Source organism: Nyctibius grandis, chromosome 1 (assembly GCF_013368605.1).
Source record: "Nyctibius grandis isolate bNycGra1 chromosome 1, bNycGra1.pri, whole genome shotgun sequence".
Lineage (NCBI taxonomy): Eukaryota > Metazoa > Chordata > Aves > Nyctibiiformes > Nyctibiidae > Nyctibius > Nyctibius grandis.
The window spans coordinates 70,057,354-70,083,900 of NC_090658.1; the positions used below are offsets into that span (position 1 = coordinate 70,057,354).

Genomic DNA, 26,547 nt, shown 5'->3' on the forward strand with positions numbered 1-26,547 from the left:
TTTTTAACCACCCACTGGCAGTCACTAAAGTGCAGTGGACCTGCATTTCCTAATGTATGAAATTTCTCCTAGGATTCTGCAGGACCCCTGAGAAAATTGCAAAGAATTCTTACTTATCCCTGAGCAAGTGTGTCTTGGCTGAATAAAACTTCTAAGTCTTTCTAAAAGCTTCATTCTTAAGTCCATATATTGAGATGGCCCCCCAATGGAGTACCAGAATTTCAGCTTAAGGTGCCCAGCTGACTTTCAAATACTTACTTTTAATTATCGTTCTTTTCTTTCCCCTGGGATTAATTTTGAATATGTAAGTCTCAGGGTGCATGTGCTTAAGAAATTGTCTTATGTTGACATTTCTCCCTTGTATAAAAAAGCAAAACAAAACAAGAAATTGATCTCTCAAGCAAGATTTCCACTACCATGAGGGTATGTGGTTCTCTTGTCTCCTTCCCTCTAAACAGCAAGCACAATATGTCTAGACTTCAGTAATGCATTAAGCACAGCAAATGTAAGGTCATAGGAAAAAGGATGTGAAAAGAAACCATAGATGAGAGGTGCTAATTACATCATTTGATGTGCTACTGGAGCTCAGATAATGCTGGTAAGGTAAAAGGACTCATAAAGAATAGAATATGTACTAGTACTAAAGATGAACTGGAGAGCTATCACCAAAAGATTTTTCAAAGAGGATTTGTCAGGTGGAAAATAGTGAGTGGCTCAGCCCTTACTATTCATTACTAATAATGTAAACAACTTCATTAACATTCAGGAAGACTGTTCAGTTATTACAGATCCCATTAGGAGTTGAGCTGAGCATCCATGGCGAGGAGAATGATACAGAAATAACATGGTATATTGCAAACATGTAGAAATGGGCCAAGCCTGCAGCCCAAGAGGTCAGGCTGTGCCCTTGGGATTAATTTGAGAGATGACTACAAGAGACTAAGATATGTGAATGCTTCCTCCCAGGCTTTCAAGGTGTTTAAAACTATAATGGTGTCTCATCTAATGTGTTCCCTTTTTTAGAGGAGTTTGATCCAAAATCCAGTCTCCACCAGTCCTTCCATCCCTGACCCCAATGTACATACACACACACGGGGCTTCCAAATCACGTGATCCTGTTCTCAGCAAAACTGCATTGTTTATCCTACATATGGCCCACCCACTGAACAGAAGGTAGGGGCTGGTGTGTTTCAGAAAGTAGCTAGGATCTGGAAAAAATAGCAGCTCATCACACTGTGGGAATAGTCAGTCACTCTTCAATGGAATTGAGACACTGGAGGAGCAGTAGTGTCTCAGATACTGTTAGTGAATAGCACGGCAGCAAGACATAAGCATCTGACATAGAGGCATCATCCCCAAAAGTGACAGCATTGTGCACTTTGGCCACTGTTAAAGAAATCTCCTGGTTTAAAAACGGAGCGACAGCTCCTTGCACAGCTATTCAATCTCTTGCTTGCAAAACCAGATGCTTTCCTATCAGCTAGTTGAGGATTAACACTGGGGACCAAGGGGTGGTAGAATGGTGACATTGGGTTTATTTATTATTTTGGACTTTACTTTTCCAATAACTAGCAGGGGTACCCTGATAATCTGTCAGTGTCATGTGGAGATAATTTACCCGTTTTTAGTCCCCTCCTGCTATCTGAAACTGTAAATCCTGTTTCCAGAGAACATAATTATTAGAGTAGCTGTATGACAGATTTCATTATCATTTACTCACTGGAGGTTTCTTTTATGAACAAAGCGTTACAGTGAAAAATAAATTTCTTTATAATTTTGAAGTATGCTTTTGCTGTAAGATGTTTTTCAAAGTTTGTACCATTGTTTAACTCTGACAGCAGAATAAAACGATGTGTCATTTCTTATGAAGAAGGAACATACCCTTGAGCAGTTATGTTGATTTGCCTAAGACGTTTTATCCACATTTTCCTTTTTTGTAGAAGGCTATTTTATAGACTATGTATATTTATATAGTGCATTGATAATGTAGTAAGGATCAAACCACTTGTGAAACCAGGTATTTTGCGCTATAGCACAAAGTAGAAAGGGGAACTGCCCTCCTGTTTTTCAGTCACAATAAAAAAAAACCCACCAAAATCACAAAAGCCGTTCCTTAATCTCATGCTGTGGAAAAATACCTGTTTCACTAGTGCAAGACTGGTTGCTGTACTGGCTCCCGCTGGATAATGGCTGTACTAACATCTGTAGAACTTTATCAACCTGTTTAGCCATAGGTGCACTGGAGCAGACTGAATGAGTAGAGATTATTTCATGTATAGATTAAATAATAGTGACAGTATGTTTTTCAGCTTCTTGCTTACCTGCAGCCAGACATCCCTCAGTTCCCATCTCTGCATTAATTTGTCTCATCTCTGGTTTCCTCCTATAGGCACATCAATTCAAATAAATTCAAACCTATTGGTTTCATTCTGGAGTCATTTATCCTAATGCTTTATTCCCTTTATACAAGAAAAAGCGATTGCTGTTGCTAGTTCAGTTTTGTTCACATCAGGCTTTTAATGGTGACGGACCAGATGACAACTCTGTTCCCTCCTGTCCCTGTTATATTGTGTTCTATTTTTGTGGTACCTGCAGAATTTCTTCTGCTTCCACAGTACTGATGACAGAAAAAGTTGTGCTGGTAGTTTTATCCAAGAGAGGCTGCTTACCCTACCCTCCTTTCCCCAGGATGAGGCTCTGTGGTTACAAGGGAGTCTGTAAGGCAGTTTGGTTTCACTTCATAGCCTTCATAAGAAGAAGCAACTGAAGTAAGATAAGTAAGGGAGAGGTGTGAATAGAAGGAAAAAGAGGAGACTCAGAAGTCAAATGCACTCAGTTTGCCACTCAAGTAGCAGTTAGATTTGTCAGTGAGGATACCCAAGGTGGATCAGAAGGAGGAGAGGAATGGTAGTAGTGCAGAGGAAAGGGGGAACAAAGGACACTTAGGCAGAAAATGGAGAGGACAGGAGGAAGACGCAAGAATAGAGGTGAATGTGAGACCACTCTTTCCTTCTATGTGTGACCACAGTGACCAGAGCTTCAAAAGTTCAGCTGGAGACAGGAAATTCAGAAGATATGTGTACTTAACTGAAGAAAAGCCAGTCAGAAAGGACAATAGTTAATGATCCAAACCCAAATCCATCTACAGTGTCTATATGAGCTAAGCAGGACAGAGTAATTTAGATGTATGCACAGTGTAAGTGCAGAAGTGTGTGTGCACTGAGAAAGGAAAGTGGAGAGTACTGTACCTATTATTAACCTTTCCGAGAACAGCCCAGGTTGGATGACATAAGGTTGAGATGGAAAGAGAGCCACAAGATGTCTTAAGACTAGTCCTAGGAAATACTTAGTAAATTCTAAAAAAAAGCAGCAGATGGCCAATTTCAAAGGTCCTTAAAGGTCCGTTTTCTGGCTGACATATGCGTGATCGTTCTCAGACAGCTTTATATCTGAAAAGATGTTTAACAAATGTTCCTCATGCAAGATGCGCTTCCAACCAGCCTTCTGCAGGAGTGCAGAGGGTTGATTTTTTTGAATGACTGTCTTGTGTATGAGGGATTGATATGGACATTATGAGTACTCTGAAATGCTCTAGAGAACAGTATCAACAAAAATTTAATCTATCCATGAAAAACTAGAAATTTCTGTGCCAAACCAATCAAAGGTTTCTCAAAGGCAAATGCAATTAGCGTTCTGGATCTGAAAGAGCAGGCCTAAGTCTACTAGGAATATCACAGCTAAGTTAGGAGAGGAAAATGTAAGGGACAGACAGGTTGTTGTAATGGTGAACAAATGCGCTGACTTAACTTCTCTTTAAATTATGCCAATTTATTACAAAATAGTAGGAAAAATCTAATCCCCCATTAACAAGAGGCCATATGGGAGAATTATTTGAGTATGTGTAACTGCAGAGTACGCTTCCTGCATGAGTGCAAGGTCTTTACTGTGTGAGTTTGGTGCTGAGTAATGGTAATGAAGTAGCAGATCTGAGCCTGAAAATTTGACAGTACCGCCCAAGCCCTCCCTGTTGGACTTTGGAAAGCCTGAAACTGCAGCTTCAACTGCCGCTTGTAGAATGTCACTGTGAAGAGTGGCCCCCATGATCAGCTGTTATGTCATGCTGTGCAGATTTTTTGTTTGAATTCTTGCAACTTCATGTGAACCATGTGAACGAAACCCAGTGCTGTCTCTGAAAATGACGATGCATAGCAATTAAGTGCAAGAGTCATGGTACGTTCATGCTGCATCATAAAGTTAAGCCTTCAACAAGTTTCAGAGCCTAAAACCACAGAAACAAAAAATAAATGACAGTGACTCATGAGGGCTATAGAGGAGTATTTCTGAATTAATAACAGTATTCATGTGCTGCTTTCCCATCAGCATATCAACCACAAGTATCCAGAGGCAGTTGGTAGAGTGTATGACACAAGACCTTCATTGTGGGGGATGACTGGTGACGGTGATGATCTTATTCTGCTGATGGGTCCTTCTGCTGCCACTTTGCTACAGGGTACAGCAAAATCTGTCATTTGTTTAGTGCATTGATCAGCCTGACAACTCTGCTCTGGTGGCTCAGAATAAAGCTGCTGGGACAATTTCAGTGAAGGGTTCAGCAATTCAGGGCTTAAACTGTTTATGATACCTTAACACTGGATTCCCTTATTCAGGTCTTCACTAATGTGGAACCAGGTGAGAGAACAAGCTACAGCCATAACAGTTGCTTTTTTGCATTTTTCTGACTCTTTGTTACTGATTATAATTCCGTGAGAAGCTTAACTGTCAGAAATAGCACCTCATTTGTGTTTATCTACTGACCATAAATGATATTCAGTATTTTATTCCAGACCTGTTCTTTAATAATTAACACACTATGAATTTGGCTAACACTTAACACCCATTCAATTTAGCTCCCATTTTAAGAAAAGTTGTTCATAATCCTACTCTGTTCATAATCCTCTGGAAATTACTTAAAATTGACTTTTATGGGTTTGAGGTATTTTGTAACTGGGAAGGAATTGTCAGGAAAGAGGTTTCACACAAATATAGTCACAGCTACTTGCAGTACTGAATCAGATCTTCTCCATTAAGGTCATATGAGTCCCCATTAGCTCTTACTCAGTTAGCATGTAAGAGCATTGATTCCCAATTTTACATATTTATTACCGGGTGGGCAGAAAGTGTCATTGCAATATACATTTGACCTATGAAGGTCCATATTCTTCTTCAGTTTCTTGGGAGTCCCAATGGAGTAGTTCACCTACCATCAGAGTAGCCTACGTTCTGTGCCAGGACTGGAGAAAATTTTAGTTGCCCAGATGAGTTGGATGTACTTTTTAGTGCTTCACCATGGCTACAGAAAATATTATCAAACATTATCCTGTGTGGGAGGGAACAACATGACGGCATCTTCCTTGGTCATTTCCAGGAAAAGTTGTATCATGATTTTTCAGGTACTATTGCTATGAATTATTACTGCCATGAGCCAAATTCCTTTTACATTTTTATGCCTTGCTGAAAGGTGATAGTATTCCAAGTCCTGCTCTTGGTAAGACAAACCATCTCTCTTGTCAATGCCACTTGTGTAAGCAGGGAGAGGCACACTGGACTTTGTAATAAAGGTTTATGTGGCAGTGTGTAACAAAGCTCACATTTGTATCCTAAATTCTCTTCTTTTCCTTTCATCCCTTTTTCCTTCAATCTGTAGCTCTTAAACTACTTGATACTGCTTTTCCAGTCTTCTGTCTGTCTTTGCCAGATAAATGGCATTCCTTTGACTCCTCCAAGTGTTGCAGTAGAGAATAACCGAGATCGGGGACATTCTGGGTTTAGCTCCTTGTTTTGCTTCTTTCTCTTTTTAATTCCTCTCTGAACACTCTTGTTCATTTTTGTAGTTTTTGCTTGTGCTTTTATCAAGAGCCATTCTTCCATCTGAAAACCCCTTGCCATTTAACTCCTATATTTAATTAAGGCACAGAAAATACACAACCCTACTGGTTAGTTTTAAGAGTTGCTGACAAAGCTCCCCTGGGTTCAGTTATCCGTGTGGTCCAGCTGGTGGCCTAGTTTGCTGAATCCAACTAGGGATACTTCATCTGGCCAACAACCTCTCCCTGGAGGAAGTAAATTAAGCAGTATATTCTTCCTGAGCAGCTGAACATCCCTGTCTGCCCAGCAGCACCCCAGGGAGATGGGTGACTGCAGCTGCAGGAGAGGGTTTGAAGCACCGAGTGCTGCTTTCTGTTATGATGCCAACCCCTCTCAGCCCAGAACTGCTGCTTGCACTTCATCTTCTGGGGCCAACCTCTGAATCTGGCAGCAGCAGAATTTCTCCTTTCTGCTCTCTGCCTCTGTTCAGCATCACCCAGAGCCTCAGTGCTGAGCACAGGTCCTGCACCCTCCACTTCTCTGAGAGCAGCTTCTCAGTTGCTGCTGCCAAGAAGGTGGGAAGATGGTGGTGGAGGAAGATCACTGCTGCTGCCAGGATCGATAGTGGGAGACTGAGACCAGCTTGCTCTGGAGGAGGGTGTAGAGAAGTTATGTGATGGAGCTGGGACCCCACAGATAGCCACCTCCACTCCAGTTTCCTGCTTTAGGTGCCTCTCACAGGCATTCAGCACACCCTGCTTTTCTCTATCATGCATTCAGGCTTCATTGTATGTGATGAGTGTTACATGCGTATGGTGCTCATCTCTGTAAAATTCAGCCTTTAGCATTTAGGTCTTCTCACCAGCAAAAATACAATATATGCATATCTACAGAAAGCTTTGACTAATTCTCATGAAAGTTGGAGACAAGCTGTGGGAGCCTTAAACACCCACGTTATTAGACTACTGCATCTGTACACGTATCATTAAGGGACAAAGCTCTTACAAAGCAAAATGTAGGAAACTGTCCTGCATCGCTGTCTGGATGATTAAGATATTCCTCCAAAAGTCACTGAACCCTGTTGCTCAGGCCTTCTTGGCCTGAGTGACAGGCTTCAGTGTTGGGCAGAGTCTATTTTAAGGTCAAACTCACTGTGAGAAACAGAAATAGTGAATAGGGAGAGGAACTGGCTGGGAAGGCTTGCCTGCCATGTTTCTGAGTCCACGCACCACACTGGGCAGGCTGTTACCCCTATGACAGCTGCCCTTGGGGAAAGCATGGCAGCAAAACACATGCTATGAAGCATGTTGGTTCCTCAACATATTTCTGTAAAGGGTAAATCCATTTCTGAGCAGAGAGGCAGTGTATAGCATAGCCTGTGCTTCACTCGTGGGTCACTCTAGACACTAATGTAGTCAGGATGGTACCAAGGGGTTTGGTTTGTCCTCTGAGCAGTGGAGATTTTCACTTCTGCTGTGTCAGAGAGAACTAGAACAAGAATTTAAGTAAAATTGGAGAAAAGTTTGTAAATTCTATCCATCAATAGATTTATCGTTGTGGATATCTTTGCACTAGATGCACATTCTGGATATAAGGTGTGTCCTTTTCTGCCTGTGAAGCTGTGAAATGATTCCCTCCCCCAGTAGAAAAGGCGATGCCATCACTGTGAAAAACACATACTAACATCATTTATTTTTCTGGTTTTTATTAACTCAACATTGTCTCCTACAAATACGATTTGTCATTCACCAGATTTGAAACGTAGACTTAAGTTACACATAGGTATAAAAAGCATAAAACAGCACACATGGTACCACTGTTTAGACCAGAAAACATTGTGTTGTCCCACATATAAGAGCACTGTTCATGCTCGGCTCCGTCGCCTTCTGCTTCAGGGATTCAGTCTTCAAAGCTGCAGATGCTTCTTCTTCTTTTCCTTCAGCTTGTGAAGCCCTTCTGGCTTTCCCGGGGTGTTTCTCACCCATGTCCGGAGCACGGACCAGGGAACCAAAGGTCAATCCCATCCTGCTCCACCAAAGGTTATAAAACCTTGGGTTCCTACTGGCTCTTCAGAAACATTTTCCTCCTTCTCTTAATATTTATGTACAATATATGAAGGGATATGATTTGCGTCTTTGATTTAGACATATCTCTTGCCTCATACTTAAACAATAACTTGAAAAATATTTTACAGAGAAAAAGAACATTGTTCATCTGAATGTCGTTCATTATTATATTGCTATATTTTATACCCTATTATTAATATATACAAAATTTCTTAATTGCCTTTTACAAATGCATGGAAGCATATAATATAACAGTTTTAAAGTATCCCATTTTTAGATTTTTTTTTCCTTGGCTCATGTCAATCTCTTTAATAAACTATGGTTGCTTGGAGAATATAGGAAATATTTGGAATGTTGTTTAAAGTTTAATAATAACTGGAGCATTGTCCATTTGCGGCCTGAATGGTTGGAGCACCTCTCAGGGTGATCTGGTAGAGATAGCAGCATCATAAGACTTAAACAATCATGGAGGGCTGTTAATGTGCAGTGTCGATGGGTGCCAGGTTCTGTTCTTTATTTGGGGCTTTTCTTTTCTTCGGCTGCGTTTTGTTGTTGTTTTCCCTCTGTTCTCGGTTTTGCCTTCGGGCTGCTCGCCCTTTACTTTCCTGTCTTGTCTCCTTGCTTTCGTCTTTGTTGGACTTTTTTCTTTTCTCCTCCCTATTTTTTTTCCCTGAAATAAGAATGATGGCACATTAGAAGATTTGCTCAGTCTGTTGCAATTTCTGACTCCCTCGCTTTGCCATAGCCTGTAAGACCAGCCCTGGATTAGCACCTCTTGTTAGAAGCTGGACACTAGCACTAGTGTTTAAAAATGTCCAACTCTTCATCAGACTACTAAATTCAGCCACTGGACTAGCACCTCCCGTCAGTCTGACTCTGAGCAGAGAGCTGAGAACTCCCTGGGGAGTCCTGGTGCTTTAGAGCTGGTATAAATATCTCACACACTCATAGCCTGTCTCCTACAGCCAGGGGCACAGCTCCATGTACTCCACCAAAACACGACTTGTTTGAGGACATCTATGGCTGAAGCCAGGTAGCATTGACTGGTCAAAATTTATCTTGGGCTGGGACCCAGAGCATAAGGTGAGAGGAAATTAGCCATCATGTTACTCCCCTTCGCTGCCAACGCTCAGCATCTATGGCTTAAAAATCCCTCTCCCCTCCCTTAATGCCCACCACACCCACATCCCAGGGCATTATTGGTATTGCAACATGAATCCCACGACAAAGTGTCAGCTCCCACACAAGGTATGTGACCATCTTCAGACTAAAAAGTGGTGTCCCAGGTCTCAAGTCAAGCTTTAGACCATCATTACAAAATTAGGCATTCAAGTACTTTACTGCTTTAAAAACTTATAAAGGTAAGATGTTGGGGATTTTGTTACTGCTACAGACCTCTCCAATAAAGCTTCCCGTCCCCTTAGGAACATTAAAACTTTGTGTTTTGGCTGTGGAAATGATATTGAATAGTTCATTTATGCTTGGACATAAGGAAGAAATTATTTACGCTGAGTGTGGTTAGACACTGGAACAGGTTGCCCAGAGAAGCTGTGAATGCCTCATCATTGGAAGTGTTCAAGGTCAGGCTGGATGGGGCTTTGAGCAACCTGGTCTAGTAAAAGATGTTCCTGGCCATGGCAGGCGGGTTGGACTAGATGATCTTCACAGGTCCCTTCCAACCCAAACCATTCTGTGATTCTATGGTGCTATTCCTTCTATTTGCTTTACAAACCAATGTAGGTGTGACATTGACTTGAACTCATATATACACAGAAGCCTAAAACAGATTAGTGTTTTTTTCTGTGTGGAACTGGTTCATCTACTGAGCTATGCAGCTGAACTTGAGCTGTGGTTAGATGAATCCCAATGATGTCTTCAAAAGCAACCTCGCTCAAAACTTTCATGATACAATGTCATACTGACCTGTATGCCTCCTTTCATGGAGAAATTTCTGGACAAATATTGAAAAGCATCTGGTCAAACTCTGTTTTATGATATCCTGGTAACGATACTACCAAAAATAATCTATCCCTCTTTGTCACAGCAAAAATACTTTTTGCTTTTAAATAACAGCAGAGATAAACCAGGCTTTCCTACACCAATGTTGGGGGAGTTGTTACACAACCTGGCAATAGCTCTTGCAGGGAATTGTGCCCATTCCAGACTCAAAACCAGAGCTGGGAGTTTTGGTGCCTTGATGGGCTCCGGGGGAGTAGGTCATAGTGGGGGAGTAGGTGCAGGGGCAGTAGCTTTGTTCTGAGAACAGATGACCATCCAAGGAGAAGTAAGTCAGATAAAGGGAGAGAGATTCAGAGCAGGTGAAGAGAAGGCAGAAAGCAAGGAGTAAGACTAAGATGTGAGGATATGCTGTATCCTCTTCTTGTTGTGCAGCTCTATGGGCTTATTTTACAACTTCTGCATATCTTACCATTGCTACCGGAGATCGGAGAGCAAGATACACATGTTAAGTCAAGTAGGGACAAACACCTTCATTTCTCATCTGTTGTTTCTGAAATGTGCAGTAAAGCCTTAAATGTAAAACAGCACCTCAAATTTTAGGTAACCAGTCAGAGATTAGCCCAATATATGCCCACATACCTGCAGAGTCCCTCTCTGAATTTGGCAATGCCATCTAAGATGCACACAGTTGAGCAGGGGAGACCTGCAGAATAGGCATGCAAGGCTCAGCGAGAGCTGCCACTACTGGGAGAGCTGGGAGAGCTCCATGCAGAAGGGAGCCTGCATCTTACCCAGCTGTAATGCTGTCTCTTACTAATGGATGAAAGACAGTATGGAATTTCTTTCCACTGGTTTGTAAATACAGTTGGCCCAAGATGAAATGTTATTTGAATGGAAACTGTCCAGACATTCAGTGTTTGACATTGTTCACTTGGTGATTAGCCAAAATCCTTCAGCTGTGACTTCCTCGCTACAATTCTTTAAGTATGTTGGAATGACATTTAATGGTTTCCCTTTCCGTCATGGATCAAGATGTATGCATTTATATGTATGTGTGTGAATATACTAAGAATATATTATCTCTGTCTAGCTAGACAGTTATCTAGGCATGGCTTTATTGTTTCTGTTTTAATCAGACTGGTGTAATTATAAGGGACAAGAAAAACTGATCCCTGGAAAGTACTTAAAAAGTCCTAATTCTCTTCTACTCAGAGGATAACTAGTTTGGAGTCCTCTGTGCGATTTTATACATGGTTTAATGCTGTCATCTCTGTGCTGTTGCCATTTGTGAAAGGATCTGCCCTCTAGATCTGTGCTGCTCTGGTAATGCTGTAAAGCACAGAAGGGTCAGGTTTGTCCAGGCTGGTTGTTTAGCTCCTTTCACCACTATTTTAGTGAGAGTTTTTACATGACAATATAATGTTACTTCCAGTCAGTCTTTGGTTCAGTTTAGACCCAAGGGAAGATTCTACCAGCAGTTATCTGCTAGCATCAGGGAGTAGCTGGAGCCAAATTCTTGCATGCATCTCTCCCTCTGTTCATATCCCTGCTCTCTTCTTCCTAGAGATTTGTTCCTGAATATTTTTTCTTCTTCCTGCTACTTGCTGAAGCCCACTTCGTAACAGCACATGGAGCTGGATGCCAGAAGTTGTGGAAATTCATTGGAAATCTGGGCATTTGGCTATCTGTGAAATGAAAAGTGCAAAACCGACATGGGCAGTAATGTGTACAAGTTCATCTCTGAATCACTTTGCATTTGAAGAAGAAAAGGCAAGGACAGTGTTGAAACAGAAGCTCATCAAAGAAGTAAACTATGCAGTAATAGAAGGAAATACTCTCCCGAAATTTAAATTTCCCTTGTGAAGAATGTTGTTGGTAGAAAATCCTCCTGTGTTTGAACATGTAATATTTTATGCACATATATATATGTGTGTCTCTCTCTCAGTGCCTTTTCACGTGCCCGTGCTGCACTTCGGTGGCGGTGCCCGGGTGGGAGCGGGCGCGGTGGCGGTGCCGGCCGCGCGGGGGCGCTGCAGCGCCGCGCCCGGCCCCTGGGTGCGCGGGGCGGGGGGAGCCCGGGCCGGGGTGGCGGGGGGACGCGGCCGGCCCGCACCCCCGGGGCCGGCTCCTGCAAGCCGGGGGTGAAGCGAAGTGCTCGGCAACGCGTAGAGGTTCCCTTCTCCCTGCCCGCGAGTTACTCCTTCGGGAGTTACAACGGCCCAACGCTCTTCCTCCGCCCTTTGCCCCCTGCTCTGTCTCGTAGTGGTGACTTGTGATTCTCTTGCAGTGGTGACTAACGCTACTAACGTTTATGTCTTCCTATGGATTCAATAAAACCTTTCAAAATTCAAAAAAAGAAAAGAAAAAAAAATAAAAAAGAGGGCAAGTCTTTTAAAATAGGAGACAGTCAAACATTTTTCAAGAGAGCGTTTTGCTCCTGAAGATGTGGATCCGTGAGATTCTAATAGTTCTGTGAAGTATTAAAAGTACATTAAAGTAGCTTTTATTCCAGAACTGAAACTTTGTACAGGCAGCTGTACTGAAAGAATTAGTCTGTAGGCACTGTCCAGCGACTGTTCTTGTGGATAGGGGATACTTTACTACTTCTAATAATAGCAACTTTGTATATTGAAGAAAATCTACAGATATGCTATAATTTTGAGAAGCGCAGTAGTTCAAATTAAATGCAGACACAAAATTAAATCGGAGAACAATATAATCACATGTCAAATCAGCTTAAAGGTGCTGAGTTCTTGTTAGTCTAATTTATAGACCCTGGTCAAAGAAATCTCCGCATCTGTATTTATGCAATCCATGTCTGAATACATCTTTAAGTATGCAAGCCAGAGTATTTCAGAGAAGTCTTTGCATTATCACGTCAGATGTGGTGTTTCCACTAGACCTGTAGCCGTATTTTATGGAGTAAAGGGAGGAAGGGTTGGTGACAACTTGGGAGAACTTGATACTTAAGAGTGCCATGTGAGAGAGAGTTACTTACTGAAAAGATCACGGCTGACGTGGATTAACTACCACAGGTTCCAGATTTCATCTACTTTAGGTATTGTCACTTAGTCCCACCCTATTATATTCAGCCGTAATTACTACAGGGAGCTCAAAGTAGCATATTTGTTCACTTCTCCCTTCTGTGGGCACTGAAACCCCAAACCACCATAGGAAGGCATAAAATCTGATTGTGCAAACTGCTTCGCTTTGGTGGAGGGGGTGTCACAGGGTAGGTCTCATGGAAACCCCAGAGGGATGAGAATCTGGCGTCAGGCATTTGGGATGATCGTATTTCCTTTGGAGAGATCACTCCCACAAAGAAATTTACTCTGGGAGAGCAGAAGGGACAAGAGGAGTCACTGAACTGCGCCTGGCGGGTTTTCAGGCACCGACGTAATCAGCCCCTATCTGGAAAGGTCCTGGCACTTCTACTGTGCATGTCACCACGGACCACAAAATCCTCCCTACTACACTGTAATAAGCTGAAGAGCTATAATAAAAGACCACAAGCCACAGCTGTAACGTGCCACAGTGTTCTTTCACACCCCTCACAGCCTCAGCTGACCTCTCAGCACTTTCCCAGCTACTGGAGCACTGTCAACACCGGTGCTCTGGTACCAGTGCCCCCATACCTCTCTACCCCACGAGGTACGGGGACAAAACTTAGGGGCTAAGTGCCACCACTCTGTGTCACCCTCCTGCCCACTTATCCACACCCTTCCCAGAGACTTTTTTTAGTCCTTAGACTAAAAGTCTGTTACCCTTTCAGCATGACGTGACCTGGACAACAACAGCATGATGTGTGCTGAGCGAAGATACCAGTAAGAGGAGCATTCCCCAGGCACTAAAACCACTTACTACAGCTGCATCTACAATACAGTCATGTCATATTATGCAAATGATCACTCTCATTTTCAAGAGAAGTGACACATTTCTTTCTGGAACACAGGCTGCAGCATGTACTCGCACTATTTGCCAAGATAACAAGACTCCAGTGATGCAAAGGACATTCTCCTTTCATTCACAAGCTACTAGTGGCTGATTCATCTGATATGTCTTTTTGAAGTTTAAACAGCATAACTTTCTTAGCAGCAATCATTTTTTTTCCTAGTTTTAGTGGCCCTATTTTATAATCATTAGATTTTCGGGTGCCCAGAGTGACAAGGGTCAACAACCTCAGAATTACCTAGGTGTAGAATTACCTGGCCTTACTTACTTTTGAAGATGCACCAACTGCTGAAGTGAATATGGGTAAAAAATTTTAAAGGAGCTAAGGTCCAAAGGCATTCAAGGAGCAATTAATTTGGCCAAACATAGGTTCTCCTGCTGTTGAGATGCATGAGGACCACCTACCTGTCTTTCACATACCAGTCCAGATGGATAGAGGTCTTAAGGCATGTGTCATATCCATAGTCCTATGTGGCAATCTTAGATAAGCCAGGATACCTCAAATGTTATCGACACTTACAGTTGAGCAACTGAATTAGGGCACATAGTGACTAACTTGTACTTACGTGCCCTATCGCCTCTTGAAACCGGAAGTACCTCTCTAGATGTAGACTCTAGGTGGTGTTGGAGCCTGAGACCTACAGAAGTCTATCCATGAGATTTAGGATCCTTGAGCTTCATTTGCCTCTGAAAATAGAATCTGGACTACTAGATGGTGTTCACCTGAAAAGTGTTCTTATTTATGTTGTGTGTGCTAGCCTGTCCTTGCAAGAAGAGGACAACACTGAGGCAGGCACATTAGGGGGAACGAGAATGTTGTGTCTAAATGGAGGAATAGATCAGGCCTGTGCAACAGCCGTTTGCATAAAGCAGGCAGAGAGGAGAGAGAAGAGGCTGAGCAGATCAACTGTGCCAAGACAGGAGATGTCAGGCTTCGCTGCTGCAGCAGATGAAGAGCAAGTTGTATCCCATTAGGTGTATGGGAAGTAGGAAGGGATCATTCTTCTGTGGGCTGCTTGGGAAATGACACTGCTACACTCATGAGCTCATAAGCAAGGCTTTTGGAAAGTCCCTGGCTTAACTGTCTTGTGATGACCCCTTTGCAAGAGAAATGGGTTGGATCTGCCTTTCCTGTGCCATAGAAAAGACATTGCCAGCGCCTGAAAATACAAGAATATCCTCCAGTCAAAGAAGCAGACAGAGGAGGAGGATTTCTATAATGAGTTCTGTTTGCTGTTTGTGGAGACATTTACTGCTGTCTCTTCAAACCAGAGCCTGAGGGGATTTATTTCCTTTGCACTTGTCTGTTGGGACTAAGGGAATTTGTTAGCAGCCTTGTTTTAATCAGGACTAATGTTGTGCTAACAACAGCAATTTTATAATTACATAAAAGTTTTCGTCTTATAAGAACCCGCAGCTTATAAACTCTGAACACAGCTTCCAAAGACAGGAGAGTAATGGCTATTTAGCAGAGCAGAAAACCACTCCGCGTTGCTTAGGACGGGAAGTGTCAAACACCATGCTGATACTTAGGAAAGTGGCTTTTTCTCACCAAGCTTGCTTTGAGATTTTTAACGCTGGCTTCTGAAAGGGATTTGATTTTTTCAGCTCTCCTAAAAGTGGCAAAAAGGTAGATGAGTGTCCAAATCTGTCTTATAAGCCTTTTCTAAGACTAATGGAATCAGAGGCCAATGCAAAGATTGGCGATAGTAGTGATTGGTACCAAAACCCCTTACCTTGTTGTTAGAGCACCATGAGATTGGCAGAAATTTATAACACCTTGTTTTCCTTTTGGGCACCAATAATGCAAGCCTTCCCATTAGCCCAGATTGAGGTCATAAATATAGTCCTTTTTAGAGACTTAGTTCAGCTGGTGCAGACTTTTGAGCAAACCAGAAATAAAAATGTGATGCTGCATTATGTCAGAGCCGCATGTTTAGTCTGCCTCTCTAGAAATAATCAAGAAAAGTTGTACATGATAAGAGACAGATGCTAGTGCCTCGGCAGGCATTTGAACTCTTTCTAGTACAATAGTAAAAAGGAGAAAACACCAAAGAAACTTGTTTCTCTAGTACTCAAATTTGTACTCGGAGTGCTCTGAAGGGAGGGATAAATGAGAAAAGACGTTTTCCTCAACTTTACTTAAACTGATTGCATTAATGTATCCTGCCAATTCAGAAGATACTGATACGACCCCAAGGTTCGGATGCGTCCATAAGAATGCTATTTTCCCTAAGCAGCCATGTCTTGGAGCTGGGCTAATACCTATGATTGAGTACGGATCCTGGAGGGGATTTGCAAGTGCCAACACTAAGACTTGGGCCAGGCCAGCAGTTCCTGCTCTGGTACTAGAAGCCACGGCCAGGGAACCCGGGCATCTTCCACCATTTCATTTGCTGGTATAGGTGCAGCTATCCGCTCCCACTGGAGCCCCCTCCTTACATCTCCTTAAGTTTCCTGATGTGCCAGGAAGGTAAAGGAAGATGAGGAGTCAACAGGATGCACCCCTGGCCCCGCTCTGCACGGTTCACTTGTCCCCTCCACTCTAAGCACGGTTTGTTTGCGTTCCCGCCTGGGGTGACACCTGTGCTGACAGGTAGACAGGAGCCCCTGCGTGTCCCACGGGTAACCCAGGCCAGCCTGACGGATGGATCAGCTGGTCGGCAGTAGCTAACGCGCAGGGGGATGGCAGCCCCTGACGGATCCACTCAGCAAAACCACCATCCCAGAGCCAAGGTGCTATTACTTAAATTCGCTGGAGGCCCAATTCTGCCCTCTGTTCTACTTGCTCAAACATGTGGAGGTCACTAAGGTCGGTCTCTGGGGTAAATGAAGGGAGAATTTGTTTTCAAGGATACTTTTCAAAACAAGGTGTTGAAAAATGACTGTTTCTTTCTGTTTCGTGTCTCCAATGTGTGTGTACTGTTTCAGCTGGCCAAAGCATTGATCCTCCCCTCTCTAGGTAGTGCCAATATTTCCAAATACATTTTCATGCTGATTAAAATGACAGGTCAGGTTTCTAAATTTCATACAGATCAGGGACTCCAAAGGTCCCCTTTCAAAAAGGGTGACATGACATTTCAATTTGGCCATCTCCATATGTTTCTAAAGAGTTTTTCTCACCTACTGAGAGGATACCTGGCACTTCTTCAGGTAGAGAGCAGCTTGTGGAGAAGGGGATTGGGTTCACCAAGACTCTTGGCTGCCTCTGAAAAAGGTTCAGGAAATGTTTATGCCAAAGTGATTCAGAGCTTAGCCCTAGGAAGCTCGGGGAGCTCAGGTGATCAAGATGCTGTCAAAGGGATCTCAGGTTTCCAGGCTCTTGAGTCCTTGTCAGCCTGCCAGGTGGGTTGTCAAAGGCCAACCCAATGGACAAGCTGGCAGGATGCTAGGCAGAAACCTAACAAAAAGGCAAAGTTGTTTCAAAACCTCCCTGCTTTCCACTAGAGCTTCATTGAAATCAGCAAGTTTCTGGGAAATGTGATGACTTTGATAATCTGGTATTTTCCATTCCTTTGGAAGATTAAGCCCTATGAAATATTAAAAAAAAGATTTCTAATTAGGGGTCATGGAGGACATGCATGAAAAAAGCTGGAGTTCAAGTATCTTAACATTGCCCGTAAGTCTTCAATTTAAAATGAATCACAGATAGAAATTGTCCATGTAAATTTTATCCAGGCTGTCTTGTCATCTTTTTTTTTTTTTCCAAGAATGTGATAAGTTTATTCTTTTTAAATCCCTCTGGGAATGAACTGCGTGTTTAGAGCTGTTTGTAGTAACACAAGCTTTGCACACTGAAGTGAGCAGCAGGCTTTATGAGTAGCTTGAAGTGGAATGTGAAGAATCAGTATGCCATGTGACAGTGCATCACTGGAGTCCACTTCACTTATTATACTTTGTAAACTGACCACCACGCCATTTAGGTGGGATACGAACAAGGTCGCATGTCCCAAAGGTTAGAGGAGATGCAGCCCCCACCAAGATGAGAAAGCAGCCCGTCATCACAGATGACACCACCAAGGACAGCCTGTAACCCCTTAGCCGCCCCACCAGATCTGTCCTGTGTCCTGTCTAACACAGTTCCTACCAGCAGTATACAATGGCAGTTCAGCAGAACTTACTGTAGGCATGTTTTATTTTTCTGCTTGGTGCTTGGCTGGTGTCTTAAGAGTGCTACGGCAGTGCTGGTAAATTAGTAACAATCCTAAGCTTTACACTTCCAGGTGTGCCTGTGGCGTGTGTACAGCCCATACAGCAGGGCTGGTTGTAGGAGCCGAACTGTAGGGCTGCAAAAAGGTTCTAGGGAACCCAAAGCAAAAGTTCAGCAAGTGATATTTTCTGTGCTATGATGTATTGCAAGTCAAGACCTTCTCTAGCCTCTGAAAACTGTGACTCTGGGGACCAGCATTCTCTCTTTCCAGCTGCCTCCTGCCTCCAGATGAAGCAGGCCACTGTATACTAGTCAACTAATATGTTCATGCTGCTTTTTAATACTGAGTTACCAATCACTGTCTTGCCTGCTCCAAGAACTTTTACATTAGCCAAAAGGAGAAGCCACTCACTATTTCTACAGATCAGATCACCATCTGCTTTTGCTAGCAGCTCCTTAGGCACTCTTTTATAACATCTAAGACCAACCCTGTAGCCAAAAAATCAATAATATTTTGCAAAGGTCTGGTATGACATGCTCAGAAACACTTTATAGACTGTCATACAGAAGCATAGAAATCTCAGGGGCAAGAAAACAGCAGTTGGTGCATACATACTGTAGTAAGATACTAAAAGGAACAGGATGCTTTGTCCAAAGAATCCAGAACAAATAGACCCTTACTCCCACCTCAACCAGAAACTCTAAGAAATTACTTAAAATTGTTCATGTACTTTTGAAAATGTTACCCAAGATGTCTCTATGTCCAGGAAGTTAATTTATGTGCTCTGAAAGAGTGAGTTGCTTTCAGTTAGAAAACAGAGGTTCCATTAACCTTAAGCCTGTAGTATTCAGAGAGATTCACAGAGACTCTTCCATCTCCATATTGCATCTTCCTCTGTGTCACATTTAAGCTTAAGAGATTTATCCATCATAGATTTATTTTTATTTAAGAGCACTGGGGAAAAAAATATCCAGCAACATGAAATATACTGTGGCTGGGAATGTGCTCCTTCATCTCAGTGACAAACCTTTTTTTTTCCTTTATAATACAGTCTTCTTATGACTTCCTCGGGTTCCACAACTGTAAAACGGAGATAAGAGTTCCTTAATTTTGGTAAGTGCTTTGGGATCTATGGATGAAAACCACTACTGCTGCAAATCAGAGCCACTGAAGTGGACAGAGAGTCCTCCTTACTTCAGTTAATGTTTTGAAGGCCAAACATCATGCTTCAATCAAATAGAGTGCTCAAGATCCTTCTTTCTAGAGTATCATTTCCTTGCTCATGCTTAAAGGTAGCAGGGGCTGGATCACCCACTGGCATTCCCTCCCACCACCCACATCCATACAAGAAATCAAGTCAGTTCCTCTGGATTTAAACTAAATCCTTCTGGTTTAGCAATGCACATTTCTACTTAAGAAATAAACATCTGTCGTCTGCCATTCATTAATATTAATTATAAATGGTCACTAGCTCGTGGGATCCAAGTCTACCAGCTGAGATTTTTCCAACTCTGACCTTGTTAGGGTTTGTATAAAAAGTGTTCAGAAGGGTCCTTCGAAGCTCGAAGCCAACAATAAGTGCAATCTGCAGAGTACAGCGTTTAGATTATGCACTTAGAAGGGCAGTCAGAAAGGGTGATGGGGAGCGGCGGGGGGAGGGAAGGAGGGAATACAGAGCCTGAAACAGCGTTCTTTTAAATGCTTAAGAGTTTTAGACCTTTCTGCAGGCTAATGACAGGGAGAGGAGTTGTCCATAGTGAAACTGGCCCATCCATTAAACATTACTGTAAATGAAAGGTTGCGTGAATTAAAGGTTGTTAGTCTCATGTTTCAGGAATGTAGCTGTGTTTCATGTCTGAAGCCTGTTTTCCTTTTAAACGGAGTTCTTCAGATGACAAATGAGAGAGAGAATTTCGGAAAGCAAATGGGCAGAAGTAAATACATGCTTAAGAACAAAGGAGCGATATAACTGTAGCTGTAAATCTTTATAAGGGGGCTACTGCTTGCCATGGATATTGGGGAGGATTAGATTAGAATTGAGAAATTTCATTACTGGGTCATTTTCCTTGTAAACCAAAAAGCAATAGAAAAATCCCCACAGTTAATAGTTAAATTTAGCCTTAATATCACCTGTATATGTTTCACTCATGGACTGCTGGTTAATTCTTTTGCTACCATTTTGGATTTCAAGTAACTGAAAATAGAAAATTTAGGAAATGGTGTTTCTGAATTTTGCCTGGCCACCACATCTGTAAATGATAAATGTTTACTTTTTTTCTCCTGTTTAATTTCTTGCCACTGCAAAATTGCTTCAACAAAAGTTACTGGAAAATATTATTTGTTTGCATCTGTCCTTAAAATTAGCTCATTTTTTTTTCAGGCCTAAGCATACAGCAGTTTTACCCTCATGGGCCACATCTTCATCTGCTCTTAAAATATCCATAGCTTCATTGGCAGAGAGGTGCTAGCTTATATCTCTGGTGAATTAGCACAAGAAGTTCACTGAAGTTTTCTGTAAGGAAATACAGCCCTATACTCTTCCTATAACAATGATTCAAAGCTGATGAATGCGAAGAGGAACATGAACAGATATCTCAGCAATGCAAATGACTAAACTGGACAAAATTAAAGGAAATTTGGTTTCAGTTCTTTGACTCAGGCCCAAATAAAAGTCTGAGCTTCGTAAAGACAGCAGGAGGCCTTATAGTGATGTCAATGGACAGAGATACTTGGATTTGTGCTCTGTAAATGTGCAGTGCGCTGCATCTCTGTGCAAGTCTTACAGAAGGCAACAGACAAGGAAAAAAACTGTGGAAATTTTGTAGCAATTTTAGAAATGCTTATCAAAACATTATCTAATCTGTTACTAGGCTATGAAGCTGAACTACTATACTTAGGACTTAGGCTGTCTCTGATGGGTGTTTGTCTAACCTCCTTAAAAATATTCCATGATGGAGATTCCCACGACACCTCTCCTGATCTTTACGATCTCTGATAGTAACGTTGGATGTTACCATCTCATTGGGAATGCTCTGAATCTCTTTGGACCTTTATAAAGGAAAGTTATGGCAGCGAGTGTTTTCTTTTTCAAAGTTGTGAGGTTGGAAGAGAGCTGGGAGGTGGCAGCCTAAGCAGACCAAAGGCTACATCAGGTGTCAGAGCTGGCAGGGAGAGTGAGCTGAGAAGAGACGAGGAGACTGGAGATGCAGAAACCTGGGTGGGGAAAAGCAAACAGAGTTGCCTGGGTGGAGAAGAACAAGCAAATATCCAGTAAGATGAGGAGAAACAGCAGCCAAAAAGTGCTTCTTTGTTTTCACTTTATTACAAAGAAATAATGAAAATCCATTCTTTAGGGCTAGATCCAAAGTACTTTGAATTTTGTGGGTTTTCAGTGGGTCTTGGATCAGGCCCTTTAAAAGAAGGGCAGCTACAATACAATAGTGAATGAGTGCCATTGCTGTCCACGACTGGCAGTGTTATAACAGCATTGCTATACATGGAAGTGTTCCATGGCCCAGGATTTAGCTGATTAAACAGTGCTGCATGTGTCACCATTAGACTTGAAACATCCACTGCCTGATTTACTCTGTAGCTCACATACCCCAAATGTTTTGCATTCTTGGACTAAATTTGATAGATGAACTAGAAAACTTCTCTCTTGCATTTGTTCTTCTTTCCAGGACACACAGGCCAAAATAGTGAGGGGTTTAGATCTCCAGGTGGCGAGGGCCAGGTGAGCCCTGCTGTCAGCAGCCACTACCCTTCACCTTCACTTTGTGGTAATACTGCCCAAAGGTGAGAAAACAGCTTGCTGTGGTCTTCTGGAAAGTCAAGAGAAAGAAGTTGCCAAGATACCTTGCTGTGGGACACAGTCTGGAAGAGGCTGATTTCCTCTTCCAACTGTGACAAACATGTCCCTCCCTCAGAAAGAGCTCCTTAAAGCACTAGAAGTTAGGGCAAGGACTTTGGAAGCATCGACTGTGAGAAGTGATAGAAAGACCAATGTGGAGAGAAAGACGGGTACGTGAGGATGTGCAGGCAGAGCAAGGAAGTGATGTGGGGTAAGAGAACAATACTCTGCTCTTTCACATGTGGTCTCTGCCCTGCGCTGAGAGTGGAGAGTAGCCACAGTTTCGTATTTTCCTCTCCCTGAAACTCAGCAGTGTGAAGTTGCTGAAGGTGAAGGTGCCATGGATAATTACAGTACAGCTGTACCAGGGAAGAAGGCCAGAGACCAGGCAGACCCCTGCGTGTCTGCACAGGATAACTGATAGTTTGTTTTAGGACTCTGACCTGCAACAGCCATCCCTCTTCCCCAGTTAAATCTACTACAGAGGGAATAGCCCCAGCTAGTTTGGATGCAAGCCAGAACGTGGCCCTTGGTCTTGTGGCCAAGGAGCAGACCTTTGCCTGCCTTTCTTTAGCAGTCTAGACATAGCTCAGATTTCACCTTCTAAAGGTGCAGCTGCTCCTCTCAATCCCAAACATTTTTATTCAAGAGGGAAGATTTTAGGCAGGTGCTGAAAATTTGGTGCTGAATGAATACCTGATGGGCACTTTGGAAGGGGGAGGAAGAGGGGTTCATGAGAGGTTTGTATTCCCTCCTGTTTTTCCTACAGAGCTCAGGCATCTAAAAGATAGCCACCCAGACAATTCTCGAGCTCAAGGAGGCACCAGAAGGGAAGATCAGAAAGAGAAGAGCTGATTTCTATCCCTTATTTGGTTTAGTGATCTGAGGAGACCAGCTCTCACATCGTTCACATTTTAATAGAAGAATGCAGTCAGCTTTTTTCTGATTCACATCCCTTACGGGAGCAATTGACCACACGTCTTTTTCTCAGCTTTGATACCATTCCTGTTAATACGAGGTTGATGCTGTTTACCAGCAGCGTGTCCAGCACATTTTTTATAGCATGCTCCAGAGGACCTCAGGGCAGCTGAGCGACCTCCCCTCTGCTCTCAGGCCTGACAGGACAGGGAGGAGACGGAAGGTGGCAAGAGAGGAGCTGGCAGCAGAAGAGGAGAACATCTCCCGAGGAGCACAGAGGTAGTGTCAGCCCAGCACCCTGCAAGGCTGAAACAAATTTTGATACCTGAAGGCCTGACAGATTGGTGTATAGCCACAGCCATTTTCAGCCTGACTGTTCATCGAGATGCGTATTATTCAGAGAACACAACCTTGGCATGGTGCACATCTACACAGTGCGTGCATACGTATATAGTACCATATCTGCAGAGGCACACAGTGTGTATGTATTACCTGCTTGCGCAGTTGATATGTGTCTGTCAGAACTGGGAGGTGTGATGAGAATTTAATGTTTACACTAACATAAACAAAATAAACATACTTGTAGCAAAACGCAGTATTACTATTAATTAGTTCAGCTTTTAAGGTCTCAGTTTGCAGGTGGTAACCTAATAAGACTTTCAAAACAGCCTGTGATTAAAGTTTGAAAACGCTATTATTAAAGTTTAAAAATGGCTTTTTCTAACCTTTTCAGCCCTTGAATTGTAAAGCCAGTACATCCTCTACTATTAGCTATTCGGCATTCACAAATTCCTCTGACTCGCATCAGTCCTGTTTTTCCCCTCTTAACCCTTCTCACCCATATCTCTTTTCTAGATCGTGCCCCTGTCTGCCGGCCCATGGTGGTGGGCAGCGCCTGTGCTGTCTGTGCCCTGCCTTTCTCAAAGCATCCCCAGGATGCCATTTCACTTCGTGTTGGAACTAACAGATTCCCCATCTCAACAGCCTTACTCCTGGAGGCTGGAAATGTGTTAAAGTTAAAGAGTCAAAACCCCCGCGAAGAAAGGAAATGAGAGGTCCTCTTGGCAGCAACAAACAGAAAATAAACAAGCAAACTCTTCACAAGACAGATTCCTCAATTATAGTAACTCAGGCTCGCAAAGGCCGGAGTTATGACCCGTTGGCGTATGCAGTATGTAAACACAGGGATGCAGTAATTAGCTTTGTGTTCATTTTGAGACTTCAGAAGTCCTGTGACCTGCCATGGAGCAAGGTCATTAACCATAACCACACTAGTGACCTTCACGCAGGACACCCCATCTCTCACAGTTACACGAGCAAACTGTGCACTGTGGTGTCTCCTGGGCTCACATGCTCCAGCCCTCTTGTTTTAAATGCCACTGAGCTATATGTGAGGGAGAGGATGTGACTTTTGGGATGAGCTGTGATTGGAATATCTTACTTTCCCACGTAGCAATGCTTAGGACTTAAATGTGATTAAGTGAAAATACTTAGTACCAAAAATATCCAGAATTTCCCCCAATTCCTTTTTTGTTTTTTCTAAATCAGAAAAATTTGTTTAAAAATAGTACACTGAGGAATTATTGGACTGGTGTGGGCCTCCATTGCCCTGGGAAGAGACTTTTATCTTTGGTGTGTGGAGTGTATAGGGACAGACTATTCATAGCTTGTTCTGTAAAGGGCAGTTTGCCTTTGAATAAGCAGGTGTACAGCCATTACTATACGTTTATCAACAAACACAACAAAAGGCTGCTCTAACCCTGATTTTGCCAACACTAAATGAAATCGGTATTGGGAATGAGTATTTTTCAAGTCTACTTTTTGTTTTACTGTGGCTGACTCATGGATCCCCTGAAACACTCTTGTCTTGCTTACAGAGTCAGCCCGGGTGAACCTTGGTTTAGATTTTGCAGTGTTGCAAAGTCATTAGGTGCAGATGGGGAAAATGTGCCCTTTAATTTAAAAGTTAGCAGGTAAAAGTCCAGATCACTCATACTAGGCTGTCCTTAACAGTGATTGGAAAGGAACAGGCACTTTCAGGAGGCAAATCATTTTGCCCTTAGAATCCATCTTACAGTGTCATGGATCCCCCTCCCCAGGTGCAGCATTAACCCCACCATTAATATGACCCTTGCTTTGACAAAAACAATTAATTTTTAACTGTCCAGCTTAAGTGCAGTGAGTCCCATTGTGCTCTTGCCAAGCCTACGGAGGCTCAGTGGACTCCCAGCTTGTCATCCCTTGTCTGAATTCTCAAATAACAAAACCCTCTCTCTGGAAATTGCATCCACATCAAATCCAGATTGTCCAGTGTGACAACAGAGCTCAACAAAATGCACAAGCAACTATTCCAGAGGCCTGACGGTCCAGAATTTTTTGGGAAGAATGGGTATTACCACATGACATACACACTGATGTGGCACATACTTATGCAAGACTTAAGTGGCTACATAGGAGTTTCTATGGGTTGTGAAGATCATGAAACCCTGATTTTATGTGCCACAATTCAAAACCTGTATAAAGAAGTGGTGAAACTCCCATTGATTTCAAATGGCTTCCTTCAATACTGTACTGCCACGTACATTTTAAAATGTAATGCAACTTACACATCTTCTATTTTAGTAGGGGCTCCCTTTTTCTTTCGTTGTTTTGCCTGGGACAGCTTAACTGACTGCTAATGAAGTTAGTGCACCTCAACCAGAGATCAACTGCAGAAAATTTTCTTTGTGAGAAATACTAAAGGGGCAACTTAGTTTAGACTCCAGAGCCCTCTGTGCTCTGCTGTTACATGGATGCATATGGCATCCGAGCGTGTACATTAAGGTGGATAACTCAATGAGTTTAAGTAAGTAAGTTAAGTGACATTAGTTTATTGCCTCATACTTTAAGTTTGTTAGTATTGTCACATTGTTTTCAGCTAAAGTAAATTCTTGATGAATGGCTTGGGATTTTTAGCTGAGTGATGGCTTTGGAAATCTGGTGGATGCCTGGTAGGATTCCTTCCTCACACCATAGCCAACTGAAGACATTTTCAGACATGATCTGATTAGTATGTTTGAAGCATTACGTGGACATATAGCAATAAGGGGTGGAGGAACTAGTTCAAAGAAACAACAGAAGGAAACTGAATCTCAGTTCTCTAAGCTATTCAAATAAAACCTGTTTTTTTATATTCACACGTAAGCAGTGCAAGATAGAAGCCTTTATTTTACTTTATTTCCCAAAAATATATACACTTCCTCTTTAAAACTGCTCAACAACAAATCCTGTTCCCTTGGTTCCCTTCTGTTCACCAGTCTGCATCTAGAATTCAGCTCCTCATCTCAAAGACACTGCTTTCTCTCTTATTCTCGCTGTACACTAAAAAAAAAAATCACAGCATATTATCTGTATTCTCGTTACAGCACAATCCATTAATTGATAAGCTACCTCACCTCCAGGGGGTTGCACTCTTGTGAGTTTTGACTAAAATTGCCCCTCTTCCTTTCGTAACAGTATCCTGCTTTCAGACTCTACAAGGTGACAATTCCTACACTCCACAGTGAAAAAGAAATATGCTATTCTGCATTCATCCCACCATGTCTTCGTGTCTAATGCTTGAATTTTTGCCTGTCAGGAACTGGAACTTTCTTTGGCCTGTGTTTGCACAGAACTGGACGCAGTTAACATTGGTTCTCTCCTTTGAACATCTAAATGCCACCAGCATGCAAATGAATCAATATATGAACAAGCAACAACTGCAATGTATTGTTTATTTGTTTACAAAAATGCAACTGTGTAACCAATG

At 42.5% G+C, this 26,547-nt stretch overlaps 1 protein-coding gene across 3 annotated transcripts in view; it reads right to left on the bottom strand.

Moving 5' to 3' along the window:
• Nucleotides 1-7,592: 7,592 nt before the first annotated feature.
• Nucleotides 7,593-26,547, bottom strand: part of RSPO3 (R-spondin 3) — a 63,287-nt gene continuing 44,332 nt past the window's right edge. For all 3 annotated transcript variants that reach the window (XM_068407148.1, XM_068407168.1, XM_068407157.1), the window contains exon 5: nt 7,593-8,601. In XM_068407148.1, coding sequence (XP_068263249.1) covers nt 8,408-8,601 — 194 coding nt within the window. In that variant the 3' untranslated portion in view covers nt 7,593-8,407. The remainder of the gene's footprint in view (nt 8,602-26,547) is intronic.